This window comes from Sphaerodactylus townsendi, linkage group LG01 (assembly GCF_021028975.2).
Source record: "Sphaerodactylus townsendi isolate TG3544 linkage group LG01, MPM_Stown_v2.3, whole genome shotgun sequence".
Taxonomy (NCBI): domain Eukaryota; kingdom Metazoa; phylum Chordata; class Lepidosauria; order Squamata; family Sphaerodactylidae; genus Sphaerodactylus; species Sphaerodactylus townsendi.
Window position 1 is genome coordinate 64,277,975 of NC_059425.1, and position 16,525 is coordinate 64,294,499.

Below are 16,525 nucleotides of genomic sequence, written 5' to 3' on the forward strand. Positions count from 1 at the left end.
GGGAGTTGCTTCAACTAGCAAGTCTGCAGCAGGCTCACCGGACCAGATTGGCATGGGAGATGGCTTGCCAACCCAGACCAGGAACAGGGTGGGGTGGGTGCCTGGACTGGCAAGCCTGCAGTGGCCTCACCAGACCGGATTGGGAGCAAGGGGTCAGGGCACGCTCTCAAACTCCCCCCCCTCTTGTGATTTGGATGTTATGCCCCTGTTGACACACCCAAGATCGCATTAGGCTTTTTTTTGATGCTGCATTACACTGACTAATAACTAATTTTCTGTCCAACCACATCCCAAGGTGTTATTACAGGGTCATTAACTGATTTAAGAGCCAAAGTTGGTGTTGTCATCTTATGTTTATTGATGTTTTAATTGGAATTTTAATGTGTTATTTTATTGCTCTGTGTTTTAATGATTGCACACAATCCAGAGCCCCTTGGGGTTATCAAGTTTAAATAATAAATTAATTAATAAGATCTTCTTATTAAAAAAGATCTTATTATTAAAAAACAAGACAGAGGGCAGACTTGGTGCCTAGAAAATCTTTTTGTAGGCAACACATAGAATCTGAAGAAAGGATCACATGGGGGCTTGAGTTCTTTTCCTCTGTTACTATATTAAACTGGTAGTATTAACATATTGGCCATTAGGATCTGAAATAGCTCCCCCTTTAATTGGATTCAGGAGAACCCAAGGTATTCATGATTTATTAGTTCATACTGATGTTAAACAGGTAGAGTCACTTAGCATGAGCTTGCAGGGGCACTTTGAATGTGGTAGATGCATTGTCTGTAATTATGCTTTGGAAAATTCCATGTTTACACATTCAAGTAGCAATTATTGCAAGCTACTAAATTTTTTTCTAACTGCAATTCCAAAAAAGTAGTTTATGCCATTCTATGCCCATGTGATAAACTATACATTAGTAGCATGATTCACATGGTGAAGCATGTTTTTGAGGCATGTATCTCACATCAAATATGGGAAGCCCCCCTCCCTCATTTTCTGGGGAATAATAATAAAGCATTGTCGAAGGCTTTCACGGCCGGATTCAACTGGTTGTTGTGGGTTTTCCGGGCTGTGTGGCCATAGTCTGGTAGATCTTGTTCTTAACGTTTCACCTGCATCTGTGGCTGGCATCTTCAGAGGTGTATCACAGAGGGAAGTCTGTTACACACTGTGATACACCTCTGAAGATGCAGGCAAAACGTTAGGAACAAGATCTACCACACCATGGTCACACAGCCCAGAAAACCCACAACAACCAATCATAAAGCAGCTCATTAAAATGTGTAGTTCAAACTAAATATAACAATAATTCATTAAATTATATAAATGTTAATTCCCCAGGCTTAAATGCTGTTATTGATTTTGCTCAGTTTAAGTAGAAGCAGATTGCACAGCTCTTTAAGTGTTTCATTGTCTGTAACTGGTAATTCATGTTTAAAAATAGTAGATTTGGTAGAACCTCCCTAAGGACATCTGTGAGCTGGGAGATTCTACGTTTTTAAGTAGTGTATGTTGATAGTTTGTATTCTTGACTGTTTGCATTCTTTGTATGCACAATAAGGTTAGGTATATTATTTTGGCACTTGATGTTGCTTTATTTAGAATAATAGACCACACTGAGAGGTAATCCAATAAGACTTTGTTTGAAGCAGTGGAGAATCTTCATTGTTATATTGAAAATTGGCTTCCACTTTCTGTGTCCTTCCTTTCCTTTAGACTAGTACAAATGAAGTTCAGTGATATATTTACTACCCTCCCCTTAAATGGCTTTATGATCCTGTATCACTGAAATATATTAATATTTATGAGATTTTGTTATGTTTGATGATGTATGTCACCCGGCCTAAGTCTATATGGGGAAGGGTGTCTCATACATCAAATAAATAATCTTATGAAATGGGACAGGATTGGTAATTTTTATTCCTTTTAAAAGTTCTTTCATTAAGCACAGCAAAATATACCGAGGACCAAAAAAGGAAGCAACAAAGAGAATGGGAAAATCCTATTAGCTAAAAACGGGGCGGGGAGGGGAGCTTTTCCAAATTTCCCCCCCAGTTTGCACAAGAAGTTAACTGCATTAGAATGGTGTGCTATGATTAATGTATATACTGTTTCCCCAAAAATAAGACCTACCCTGAAAATAAGCCCTAGCATGATTTTTCGGGATTTTTGGAGGATGCTTGAAATATAAGCTGTACTCCAAAAATAAGCCCTAGTTACAGATTGCCTGGCGCAGCTGATCTGGTCACGTGGGAGGTGCAAAATCACGGGGAAAAAAATAAGACATCTGAAAATAAGCCCTAATGCATCTTTTGGAGCAAAAATTAATATAGGACCCTGACTTATTTTTGGGGAAACACGGTAGACCATTCACAGGATGGTAATGTTAATTTTATACATAGCTGTGTGTAGATTTGGAGGATATGCTCTTTCTGAGCATTGGGCTGTGTGGAAGAAACCAAACTCTTTGCAAAGAGAACTACTTGACATAGGACCAAATACATAAGAGAATGTAGAAAACTGTTTCCCAAATAATTTCTTCTGAGTTGCATTGTGCATTGAATAGACCTCTCAGGCTCAGATGTGAATTTAATTACTATGATTACACAATTTAGGAAGAAGAACTCACTGAAGCAGTTCACAACCAAGCTCAGCTTTTCTTTTGTGATATGTAAAGGTTTGCCTGAATCAGTATGGGGAAAGCTGTATGAATTGAAGAATATTATTGAGGATGGGAGGCACATTCTACAGTCATGCATCACTGGCAAAATATACTGAGGGACAAAAAAAGGAGCAGCAAAAATAATGGGCATTTAAAGAATCCACTTTTTTTAAGAGTCCACTTTTGTTTTTCTATAGTTGTGTCTACTGTTTTGTTTCCCATTCAGGAGGCTCTGTGCTGCCATAGGAAATGAAGTGGGGGGTGGGGGTGAGCAACTGTAGGGGAAAAAAAGTGTTGCTGATAAGCTGCCTGGAACAATATAAATGCTCTTTTATCAAAATGCTATGTTTAACAGTGCAGAGGACAATGGTTTTGACTAAAGCAGCACTTCAGTAAGATCATTTAATAGTGAAAGTGGGGAAGGCAGGCACTAGGACCCAGGCAGAGCATTCCTCCACAAAAAAGGCCCAGGGAGATGTGGCAAATTAATTCACACCTGACATCTTTTAGTGTAAAAAGGTACATAGTAAAACCAGGCTTTCAAAAAAGTCATTGACTTTCAGTCAAAATATTATCAAGCATACATCAAAACAGGCTATTACATAATAAAAATTAATAATTCTGAACAAGAAACCTTAAGGACTAGACTCCACGAAGGGCAAGAACTTTTCATGAAGGATCTGAAGTAATCTACAGAATAAACATCCAGTATATCCTGTTGTCAGGCAAAAATATATTTCTAAGATTATATTAAGTGAATATTTGAATTATCTAATCTCTTCAGGTATAAAATGTTTTGCAATTTTGAAAATATTGCTACTTACATAAGTCATTGTGAATAAAATATTTATGCATTTCTTAGAACAGGATTTGCTAAATATAGACTCTGCGGTTAAGTTTTAAAGCAGCACAGATACAGACACAATACAGATGCATTTTTAAAACTATACAAAATTTTAAATTGAAAATAATTGTTTACATTTTGTTTGTACATTAACATACAAAAGACCTCATTTCATGAGGCATCCAAGAATCAAACATTGCTACAGATACCTAAAAATTCTAATTTGGAAACAATTTATTACACTGAAGCTTTACAAGACTACTAAATAAACAACTCAATACACACTTTTTACAAGATTGAAGTTTCAGTATATCCCTCAGATCTTAGCCGTCTACATTTTTAGGAGGTTCACAGGACTGACTAGCCAACTGCATTGTCAAAACTTTGTAAGTTGGTTCATAACCAGTTACTAAGTTTAAGGTTGTGCAAACAAATCAGTGGAAAATATTACCAGTTATTTGTGTGAAATACCTTAACTAGAAAACTTTTTACCCATTCAAGAAGGGAAAAAAGCAAGCCAAACATACTTCTGGAAATCCAGCAGTCCTTTTCTACTCCTTCATTAGATTTCTTTTATAAGTTACGATAAATTAAACATTCAAAACAATATTAATTGATTTACAAGGACTCCCAGTATCCACAAGTGTACGATAGCTATCTAGCCACTAGCATTCCTTTGCATATCCCATTCTGCTGCTACTTTTCAGAAAAAGGAATACACACATTGCTTTACCAATCATCACACTGTTCATAGACTAAAATTCAAAGGCAGTAACACACTAGTATTGGGGTACTGTATCTTTCAGAACAAGAGATGGCCACCCAGCCCTTTCTTGTGTTTTTCCTTTTCATTGTTTTCAACACATCGGGATTAATGGCAACTAAGTTTAAAATAAAATATTCTTCCTTTACATTATCTGTATATCTTCCAATTAAAACAATATATGTATTTTTACAACTAAAGTTTAGCTGTTAAACAAGATATTGTATGTGCATAGCAAGTGATGAAGTTTCTAGCAATGCTGGTAATTTTTTGCTGGTTTCTTCAGAAGCAGTACAACACATCTCAAAATATCCTTCTCATTTCCTTTATCTTCCAGCAGTTAGGATATTTGGTGAAGCTTATAACAAGGCTTTTCCACAACTACATTCTGTACACTTGGAGTAAGGTAAAAATTTCTCTGTGTCAGTCTCTGTTGGTGTTGTTTGCAGCAAAGGCATGCAAATTTCCCATCTGGCTGAGTCCACTCTGAATATGTGCAACATGGATCTCCACATTATTCTGAAAACAACTAAGGAAAGCAAAGCAGTTTTTAATTATTTTGGTCATTTTAAAAAGAGCAGCATTTATATTTGATAATGTTAAGTCAAGGTATAACATAAAACTGTAAGATAGAAATAAAACATTTTAATTTTTTAAAATTCAAGTAACCATCACAAATACTTGGAAGGAATGGGAGATGAAAGACACACCTGAGTATCTCAACAGATGTTCTTGATAGAGGCTTGGCTTGCTCTCTACTGGCCTAGCTGAACAATTAACAGGTAGACTTCATAAGCCTTGAGTTAAGTATGTAAAAATGCTGTTTTTGTACACTTGGAAAATAATTAGGCAGTCCATTTCACTTTTTAATGTTATGTGTTTTACAATATTTCCATATCTGACACAAGAGAGATGGGCAGCCCCCTCCACAAGCTGGGCGGTTGGCTGTGGCTCCAGCTGGCCGCCACTCCCAGAGAGGCTTCTGGTGGCATGGGAGGGAGGCCCTGCAATGAGAAAATGCCTCCCTGCCACCCAGCAGCCTCTATGGGGCTCCTCAAACCTAGGCCACCATTTTAGGTGGCTTAAGTCCAAATGAAATGCTGGCGCAATGAGGTTAAAGGCCTGGAGGGAGCCAACTAACATCAGTTCCTCCCCTAGCCTGCTCCCACTATGTTGGTGGCAGAGGCGCAGGAATGCTGTCGCAGTATCCTGCCCTGTGCTCCAGCACTGGGGGGGGGGGGGGGGGGGGGAGAGTGGCGGCAAATCTGCGGGCACAGCTGTGTGCCGCTTCCACAGGCAGATTTGGTTCCTCCCCTAGCTCTTAGACTCCCATCTGGGGGGGGGGGGGAAGGAATCTACCAGTGGGTGTGGCTGCAGATTCAACCTCCCTGGAGCATTCACTCTGGTGGAGGGGCGATATTGCTGGTGTGCAGCCACTGTGGCCCTCCCCAGCATTGGAACACAGCGCTGGACATGGCATCAGTGTCCCTGCCACTACAGCAGGGGGCTGGCCTGGGGAGGAGCCAACATCTGTCCGCTTAGTCCTGGTCATTCACCCTGTTGTGGCAGCAGCTGGGTATTCAGATGTATGCAATCTAAAAAATTGGTGCAAGTCAATTAATTCCAATGGAGGCTTCTTGGCGATGGTGAGGCATTTTTGCTTTTTAATCGTCCTGGTGCCATTGTAAAGCCTCTGTGGGAGTGGCGGGGTGGGAGTGGCCAGCTACCTGGCCCTTTAGATGGGCTGAGAGAGTTCCAAATATCCTTATAAAATACAAAGCTATTTTCTGTTCTAAGCATACGAGGGACATTTTGTTTGCTTTTTCTTTTTCCCTTCCCTGAAAGCCCCCATGGCCTATCTCCTTTTCCTGTTTTCTTCTCCCCTTCTCACCCACCAGCTAACCTACCTTTATCTGCTCCCCTGTCTTCAGATTTTCTCAAGTAGCTTCTACCCAGGAAAAATATGGTCTAGTTCAGGGGTAGGGAACCTGCGGCTCTCCAGATGTTCAGGAACTACAATTCCCATCAGCCCCTACCAGCATGGCCAATTGGCCATGCTGACAGAGGCTGATGGGAATTGTGGTTCCTGAACATCTGGAGAGCCGCAGGTTCCCTACCCCTGGTCTAGTTGCTGGGCTGGGCTTAGCAAGCAGCCAGTCCTAAGTAAAGCATGCAAATCTTGTGGTATCAAGTTGTGCAGTGCTGCTTCCAGGCTTTGCCTTGATAATTCCTTCCTTAATGGTCCAAAAAGTCCTGGAAAGGGCATTCCCTTCCCCGTTACTTACGAAAACAAAGGCTTGAAGGCTGGCAATACTATTGTGGTTGCCTAGCAATCCCACTAAGAGGGCACTCATTTCTGAAAACTACAGGTGCTGCTTCCATTGTTGGGTGAGAATTTAACCCCACCCCCTTGTTTTTATTTGCTTTTACCATTTCAGATATTTTAGGTACATAGAAAGATATATCTTGTTTACCCATTGCTCCAGTGTGCAGATTTAAGGGAATGAACAAATTCTGGCCATGTTAAGAAATAGATACATTGATGAATATAAAATGAATTATGACTGCAATCATACAGATTCAAACTCACTATACACCATTAAACATGCTAAAACATTAAGAGAAAACTGGACTGTACTTTGGTGTAAATATTCTTGGTTATATATATCTGAAATGTATTTGACTATGTACTGCACATTACCTGATATTGGAGGAATCTATGGAGTTCTTGATGTCATTTAATGAATCTGTTAATGACTTAAACTCAAAGGAATTTAGATCACCTCCTTCTGCTAAACACTGGAAGAAATTAGAGATTAAAATGTCAAGCATTAATATTTCCACCTCACATACCAAGCTCACATAACTACATTAGATCTTCTGATGTGTGCTATAAAACAGGGCATCTGTAGAAAACTATACAGGGATTGTCAAAGTCACATACCCTCTTCCCCTCAACTACTTGTGTGTGAACACAGCAAAAGCTAACCAAGAATGCCTCCTTGGTTATTGTGGAAAGGTAGATTACCAATATTTTAAATAAATAATGTGGATGGGTGCTAACTAAGGATGCTATATTAAGAATACTTGTAAAGGTCCCACAATCTTTAGAAGCAATTTTTTCAGGAGGCATGGAACTGGGAATATGTGTGTTCTGTAAACTCTGGTTTTTTAGATCTGAGCCCTTTGTATGTTTTTCTCTCAACTCTACTTACCTTAATCTGCAGCAATATTGCTGTAAGTCTAGCAATTAGGTCTGTTAGGTTTTCATTTTCAACACAAGGCTGCCCTGTTGTTGATGTATTTGACTGCCTCACAATCTCCTGAGCTTCCTCCTCACATCTCCGTCTCAAATCTGTTGGATGGTCTGCAAGCTGGAGGCCTTGATCTGGTGCAAGCTGTGAAGATTGTTTAAAACAAAGGTAATTAAGGACTTAACAACTATCATGCCTGTCAACAGACAGCTGAATTTTCAAATGTAATTTCACAGATAATAAGTAATAAACATTTCTTACTCTATGGATTGGAGCCTAAGGTTGTGCTCATGGAAGGTGCTTGTCAAAGTGGATCTTCCTCTTTTCACAACAACCCTCTGCAACCCCCATGGACAGTAGGCACAGGGAACTGCAGTGAAGAGGAGGAAATCATCCAAGATGATTGACAGCTTGGTATTCTGCTGGTGGAGGACATGTGGCAGAGCAAGCTTTCATTTGGCACAACAGTAAGGAAGAAACTGTTTTGCTCAGTTCCACTTATCACTGCAAAATCCTGCACCTAGTCAGTTTTTCTCTGTGGGTTTCCTGAAATTCCCGGCAATGGGAGTCATAGAGGGCTGATGCGGGAAGGCAAATATGCAAAAACATCCTCCAGGGCCACTTTCTACTGCGACCATAGGATCCAACTCAATGTGTTTATTTAAAGACTCATAAATACAGCAGCAAGGTCACCTGTAATTATCATAAATGTGATTCTGGCACTTCCAGCCATCTTTGGTGGGAGCAACAAACAAACAAACAGTCTGAGGCACTTGGTTGGAAATCTACCGCAGTATATTTCAACTAGCAGTTTTTAAAAAATCCTTCCTTCCACTGCAGAGTTATCCTCAGACTGTTACTGGGGAGTTTCCTGTCCTGGGCTGCTGTGAGATAGGGAAGGTAATGAGGTCACATTCCACTGTTGGAATTCCCTTCCACTGCACACACTCATAATAAGAAAGTCAGGGAAGCAGGCAGTAACACTTCCAAAACAGCATTAAGCGTCACCATGTAGTAGGACACAGTAGTAAAAAAAATCTAGTGTTTTGAAATATTCAAGGGAAGAATCTTCAAGACTTAATTTGTAAAAATGATTTAGTTAAAAACAGGCCCTTTAAAGTAGCTACATTTTACCTCAGAGCAATACTGCTGAACTTTATGCAAAACTTTGTTTAGATCCTTGTTTAGCTGCTCAAGATCTAAAACAATTGTCGCATATCTTCGTTGAAATTCAATGCTGATGGGCATAGAATAGGATTTCTGTAAGATAAAAAGAAAGAAAAAAGTTTAAGGCTACATTTTGATATATTTGCTGTCCTTAACAGTTTATTGTTATAGAATAATTTTATATTACGTTTTGAAAATAATTCCTGCTTGCTAACCCTTAGGCATGGCATCTAAGTTTATTTCAATTACTTGCATTATTGGATGCAAGAAAATAAATCTGAGAAAACACTTAAAATCCTCAGCTGGATCTGATCAATCAGGAAAACCATGAGTATTTGGCCAATTCCAATCACATGGGCACAAATCGGCTGCTGCAACTAATCTAAGTACTGGCACAGGGGATGTGTGAGCAGATATTTAAAGAGTTTTAAAAATTATTTATTTTACTCTGCATGCCAATCAGTCTAAGGTTCAAGAAAGATATGCTTGGCTAAATGAAAACTGGTTAATTCTATCAACTTCCACAGGAGCCAGGAGTGCATAGGTTTCTTGAACATTTGCACAGGTGAGAGAATAGATAATGAAAAACTGAACTTGTAGATTCTTCACGCAACGTGTGATTCGTGTTTGGAATATGCTGGCACAGGAGGTGGTGATGGCCACTAACCTGGATAGCTTTAAAAGGGGCTTGGATAGATTTATGGAGGAGTAGTCGATTTATGGCTACCAATCTTGATCCTCTTTGATCTGAGATTGCAAATGCCTTAACAGTCCAGGTGCTTGGGAGCAACAGCCGCAGAAGGCCATTGCTTTCACATCCTGCATGTGAGCTCCCAAAGGCACCTGGTGGGCCACTGCGAGTAGCAGAGCTGGACTAGATGGACTCTGGTCTGATCCAGCTGGCTTGTTATGTTCTTATTCATGCAAATTTTTACTGGGAAGAAGTACACATGTTGATGAACTCAATATCTCAGATTTTACGTCATAGATGCTTCACATGGTTACTCAGTGTGGAGAGGTTCCCAGCACTTTAGAAAAGGGTTTGGTTTATTATCTAGCCACTATTTCTGGTTGCTGCCAGCCCCTTCCCTTATCCCAAGTTTTCTTCTGTGTGCAGAAGGCTCAGGAATGTGCAATTATTTTTCCCAATTGTCTTCTCCATGCGAAACATTTTTATTCCACTCTTCCTTCAAGGATACAGACTGAACCTTTCACATTTATCCTCATTTATCCTGTATGGCAAGTTGGGCCAAGAGACAGTGATGGGCCTTTTTTCACCGAACATACTTAATAGCGGTGTAGGCATCTGAATTCGGCATCTTCCATATCCTAATTCGGCATTTTCCATATCCTAATCCAACATTCTAACCACTACATTACACTGGCTCTCAGGTTCAGAGAAGAAAGAAGCCTTATGCTTTATCTGTCTATTTTTTCTGCTGTCAAGTCACAGTTGTCTTATGGCAACCCCACAGGGTTTTCAAAGAAGAGACATTCGGAGATGGTTTGCCATTGCCTGTCTCTGCATCACAACCTGGGTACTCCTTGGAGGTCTCTTGTCCAAATACTAGTCAGGGTCAGGGCTGAAAGTGTGTGACTGGTCCAAGGTCACCCTGCAAGCTTCCATGGCACAAGTGGGGATTTGGACCTTGATTTCCCAGGTCCTAGTCTGACACCTCTATCATTACACCATGCTGTACTGCAGCACAAATGAGAGAAGACGTGACGTGTACTGGGGTTGGGAGGGGGGGTATCATGTGTATGAGATGATAATATGCAGAGGGAAGATAAGAAACAAAGAGATCTCTGTTATTCCTTGTCTTCCCAAACTACAGTACAAGTGAGCGTTCGGTTGGTATGATGAATGCTGCTGGGCATTCTTCTTGCCAGAAGCATTCCTCTAATGAGCCTGAAGTTAGATTTGCAGAAGGTAATTTTATGTTTCCAAGCAACAGATTAAAGATATTTGTAAATGTTAGAGACTAACCAGGCCAATTTCCACATAGTCATTTTGCTATGGGACATAACAGTGCTGAACGGGGTAGACTAGGTTCTAGTTACACTCTTTTCTGCAAAACACACCTTGGGGCTGTGAGTTTCAGAATTTGTGAGGCTAAAACAGGACAACCTTATGTATGCTATGCAGACATGGGTGAAAGGCAGGGTACAAATGTAAGAAATATATGGTGTCCAATTCTAGGGTTGTGTCTAAGTTACCATTTAAGAAAAACACTAGCAAAATCAGTTCTCATTGGTACCAAATATTTTTCCATGCTAATGCATAATACTGAGACCAGCTCAACTATGCTATGAACACAGGAGACTGGTGGTACCTCCCAAGTCTATGCTGCTTATTTTAGTTGTGAGAAATTTGGTAAGTCTAAATCACTGATCAACTCCTATCCTCTTGAAGTTGTCTTGTAAGACTGCCCATTAAATGCACTACTACAGCATATTTGCGGTAGATTGACCTTTGCTTGTGCTATAAAAATACACCTACACAATGGATAAAACTCTATGTACTCTGTATGAGCAACTGAAGCATGTGTATGTACTTGCCAGTTTTTCTGCCTCTGTGTTCATTTCCCTGAGTTGTTTGATGTGTTCCTTCTTAATCATAAGGATTTTCGATAATCGGGTCTGCAGGAAAAAAAAGAAAATAACTATTTTAATGGGCCTTTAGCGTGCTACAGAGTTGGAAAGCTGATAGGCTAATATTTCAGTCAATAATTGGATGCACAAGACTGTAACAGGTTCTGTTTTCTCAGTTAATACTTTCAAAATAAATGTCAGTGCATATTTCCAACAAAAAAGCAGAGGAAGTGGACACATGAGGTTGTCTTGGCTCTGCAGATATACCCTCATTCCTTTCCCACTGTTTTCTTGGCCTGCTTGGTCATGCATTGCTTGCTCAAATCCTCTACATCTAAACATAACTGGTCATATTTCCTAGGTTTAAAAATTCCTTCTCTGGAGCAGCCCTGTCATGGGGGAAGTAAGAACAAAAGATCCCTGATGGATCATATCAGCACTCCACCTAGTTCAGGATCCCATTTCACATATCAACAAACCAGTTTGCACTGGATGACCAAGGTCTTCCCCTGATGTTGCCTCCTGCCACTAAGATTCATAGGTTTGCAGCCTCTAGAGACGGAGGTTCTCTTTATTCATCATGGCTAATAGTAATGGATGGTGAGTAAACATTTGAGCTGCAGTATCCATGCCATTGCCTGAACCTCAAAAGTCCCACACAGAGAAAACACATCAGTGGGGCCTTCTTAAAGCTGGACATCAGCAGAAACATCCCAGATCACATCAGCAGAAACATCCCATATCACACATTACTTCCCGCATGTCATTATAGCAAAGGGACCCCTTTCCATGGTGATGCTAGGACTCTTTATAAAAAACTTATAAACTTAAAGCAAAAAACAGAAATCTGAAAAACCACAAAAAAAGCAGAAGCTTAATATTACCACAAATGCACGTTTCAGGTATTGTAAACATTTGTATAATAATATAATCACATTTACTACGAGAGTTTGAGGAGCTTAATGCTAAAAAGTAGGAAATTAGCCTGTACTTTTGCTCTGGGCATGCTTCTCTCTGGGTGCTGTAGAGGTGGTCCTGCACTGTAACACATGTTCCTCTTGCACCAGGAACTTTATGGGTCCTTGGAAAAAATTGTTCTAGTCCAAATCAAAGTGCCTACTAGCACAGTGACAAAGCTCTGTAGTGGAGGATTGTCTCTGCAGCACCTGAAGAGATAAGCATGCAGATGCAAGCCAAAATGCTATCATCTCTGGTGATAGATATGTAAATCCAGATCCCAAACACATTTCAGAAAACGTGGACAAACCATGAAATTAGTCAGCTCATGTGGATTTACAGTGCCATCATAAGCACATCTTAAACCAATAGGTTTAGAAGGATGTATCCCTGCTCTGGATGGAACTGTTGTATTTGTTTTTCTTAAGCAGCAGATCCCAAGAAACACAGCACAATCTGACAGAAGTATCAAAACCATTTGTGTTCTTTAAGAATCTGGAAAATAAAATTCCACTGGGCTAGGACACCACCTTTGTATGACTGAAGAAATTATAATTAGTAATCAAAATTCATTGCTATGTTCTATTTTCTGTTGCCTGGTCACACTGAATTCCAGGGTCGCCTGCTTTCTTAATCAGCATGGGGTGCATATACTCCAGTGACGCAAACATTCATAGTATTGCAAGTATAGTTTATAGCTGCTGTCATGCAAAGCCACAAGACACACCAAAGAAAAGGAGGCACTATTGTTCCTTCTACTGATGCACGAGGGAGACTGGGCTGTGTTAAGGAGAGGAGGCATGCCTGCTTGGCCTGGAGACCAGCAAAAAGAACAATAGCAAGGAAACACTGGGAAGAATCATAAGGTGAGCCTCGGCAATCAAGAACACTGCAGGGAGAAAAGCAAGATCAATTTTTCAAGATTCATCATTCAACTTTTGTTCAAAATTGAGCTAAAAATAGAAAAGCTGTGTGAGCCAAGAAAAACGCTAGAAGGGGTTCCACTGCCCAGCAGTCCTGGAATTGCACAAACTGCACTGTCTGTTTAATTATAGGGTTAACTTCAGTACACCAACAAAGATTTCAGCAGCTTTCACTTTAAATACATTATTCTTACAAGCAAAATGTAACATTATTCTTTAATATTTGTTGTTTCAAAAGAAAACCAATGTGCAATCCTACCCATATATATTGAGAATTATGTTCAAGTATTTAGCAGGGCTCACTTCCAGGACTGCATTCTTAAGGGAAAAATCTTGAAGAGGTTAGTAAAGATGATAGAGCATTGCTAGGAGAAAACAGATCCAAAATGCTAATATCGTTTTTGATGTTTAAAACTGATTTATCTATTGGTGAAGTTCAAAACCAATCAGGGGCGTAACGAGGCAGCCCTGGGCAAACTGTAGCCCTGGGCAAAACCTGAGTTGGATGCCCCCCCCCCCCCCCATGGGCGGCCACTCCACCACGACCACATTTTTTTTTTGCACCAGGACATTGGTGCATGCAGGGGGTGAATTTTTAGACATATCCCACATTCTTTGCTAAGGAGATGGGGGTTACCCTTTTGAGGGTCCATAACTTTGGACCCCCTGAACCAAACTGCACCAAACCTTGGGGGTGCCATCATGACAGTCTCCAGATGATACCCTGAAATCTTGGTGCTGATACGTCCAGGAATGCGCCCCCTGCAGGAACATCCCAGAAATTTGCCCAAGAATCTTTGTTCTGCATTGAGTTTTTTGTATTGCTGTCCATGGGGGTTGCAGGCTGGTGGGGGGGGGGCATTTCTGAAGGTACAGTCTCAACGCTTTCAGGGTATCATCAGGAGACTGCCCTAATGATTCCCCCCAAGTTTGGTGCAATTTGGTTCAGGGGGGGCAAAGTTATGGACCCTCAAAACTGTAGCCCCCATCTCCTATTAGCTCCCATTGGAACCAATGGGGGATAGGGGCACCCCTTTTGGGAGTCCATAACTTTGGACTCCCTGAACCAAACCTCACCAAACTTGGGGGGTAGCATAAGGACAGTCTCTTGATGATACGCTGAAATGTTGGTGCTGATATGTCTAAAAATGCTAGCCTAAAAACTGCGCCCCCTGCATGCCAGAAATGGAAAACCACTAAAAATACCCAAAAACGAACCCAGCATTTTGATGCCCCCCGCAAGGTGATGCCCTGGGCAGCTGCCCACCTTGCCCAATGGGCATTACGCCAGTGAAACCAATACAGATAAAACTGAAGGAAAAGCACTTGACACTCACCACTTGGATAAGGAATTCTACTGGAAAACCACCTAAAGTCTCACTATCTGAGCCTGAAATTTTGTTTTTCCAGGAAGACTGTCCTAATAAAGGATCATTGTCCTGTACAAGAAAGAAAGTTGCATTGAACTTATTTCTAAAAAACATTCAGCAAAACCTTAAACTTGAGTTATGGTAACTATATTTTAAAAATTCATCAAATTAATGTCTTTATTTTCTTCTGTTTTTTATAATTCTGAGAAGTGACTAAATGCAAAACACATTTCCATTTTATGTCACTTACTGCAATTGGTGACTGAAGGGAAGGTGTATAATGTAGCCGAGGAGGAGTCATAAAGTATCTAGAAGGCCGCTGTTTTTGTCCAAAGGCAGCAATTGGCATAGTTTCATGAGGTTCATTACTCTTATATCACAAAGGAAAATGAGTTTCAAGGTTATTTTAAGAACAAGAATGTTATTTTTACTTTTAATTCATACATTTTAAGGCTTCGGTCCCACCAAAAATCTCCATTAATTTTCATCATGAGTTGTGACTTCTCCACCTGTCCCTACTGCAATTCAAAATGCCCCCCAGATGCTGTTCCTGGTGGTAGGAAATCCCCAGGAATAGCAAGGGGGGGAGGGGTAAGAAAAACAACAACACAAAAACATGCAGAAATTATTGGTAGGATTCAATACTAAATTTGAATTTTAGACAAAATACACAAAGGAAGTTATTTTGAGATGTGTTAAATCTCATTAAGCTTGTACTGTATTATGAACAGAATGTTATCATCCAATAAAACACACACACAGCTTCTTTTTTCTTTCAGCTTGGAATCAGACTAGGGCTACAATCCTACGGACACTTACTTTGGCATAAGTGCCACTGAATTCAATGGGACGAATTTCTGCAAATAAGCAAGCCTAAAAAATGCGCTGAATATACTTATAATGCCCGAATGTCTAAAATAAAGGGAACCTCACTGACCTTCTAACAAAAGAATCAACACACCAGTTTCACATACTGCATGGTGTGGATTATGGTGAAGACAGACAAATATCACAATTTTTGGTCCTTGTGGATTCAGAGTTTTTATTAACTATATGTACAGGAAAACTTTACTTGTGGGAACAGATTTGGAAGCAGTATACTGGTTGCATTGCTATGCTGGGATTTGAACCTCTTTAATCAAACTATGCAGTAACTTTCAATATGTCTGTATTCTTATTAGTACACAATCAACAAAAGCAGCATGTGCATGCAGTGAGGATTTGTTGAAAAAGTTGACCACAAACTGAACAAGCAATTCTTAGTGAAGTTATTCAGAGTGTTGACAAGATATTATTTTCTATATATAAGATTTGCAAATAGAAAGAATCCCTGTGTTTTACAAATGACATTTCTGGATTTTATTCCTGAATTAATATGTACCTAAAATTTAAAAAAGAATATGTTTTTCAGAGAAAAACATTTGTGTGCTAAACCATTTTCCATAGATAATACTTACCAGGACTTCATAATCGGGGATTGTGTGAGTTCCAAGCCCTGTCCTCTCAAAAGTTACTCTGTAAGTAGCATTAAGAGTGTCAACAGCATCTATCTGTCCAGTGAAGAGTCCATCATGAGCACCACGTAACCTTGCTAAAATCAATAATAAATATCACAATTTTAATATGAGGAAAACAGATCTAGATGTCTTTTAGGGTTGGTTCTGGATAGCTGTCACATATAATAAGACAATATCTACTGTCTACTAAAGAAATCAAAATAAAACACGAAACTTTCAAACTGAATATGAATCCTGTGACTGGAACAACTATGAGACTTATGGAGTATTACATTTTTGCATCATTTATACTGCAATCCTACAGCCTTCTAAAACCATCAAGTTCAATGAACTTAGAAGGGTACATCTCTTCTTAGGGACTGCATTGTTGGTCTGCTGCTCAAATTATAGAGGAAAAGGCTAGCACACATGTGCCTCCTTTTTCTTCCCACAATAAAGAAAGATGACAGATGCTGCTGGGGTAGCTTTAA

General features: G+C 39.9%; 1 protein-coding gene across 3 annotated transcripts in view; it reads right to left on the reverse strand.

Moving 5' to 3' along the window:
- Positions 1-3,056: 3,056 nt before the first annotated feature.
- Positions 3,057-16,525, reverse strand: part of LIN9 (lin-9 DREAM MuvB core complex component) — a 35,478-nt gene continuing 22,009 nt past the window's right edge. For all 3 annotated transcript variants that reach the window (XM_048507381.1, XM_048507532.1, XM_048507454.1), the window contains 8 exons: positions 15,996-16,129; positions 14,789-14,908; positions 14,506-14,607; positions 11,256-11,336; positions 8,664-8,789; positions 7,491-7,673; positions 6,977-7,074; positions 3,057-4,804 (listed from right to left, as the gene is read on the reverse strand). In XM_048507381.1, the coding sequence (XP_048363338.1) occupies positions 4,699-4,804; positions 6,977-7,074; positions 7,491-7,673; positions 8,664-8,789; positions 11,256-11,336; positions 14,506-14,607; positions 14,789-14,908; positions 15,996-16,129 (950 nt within the window). In that variant the 3' untranslated portion in view covers positions 3,057-4,698. The remainder of the gene's footprint in view (positions 4,805-6,976; positions 7,075-7,490; positions 7,674-8,663; positions 8,790-11,255; positions 11,337-14,505; positions 14,608-14,788; positions 14,909-15,995; positions 16,130-16,525) is intronic.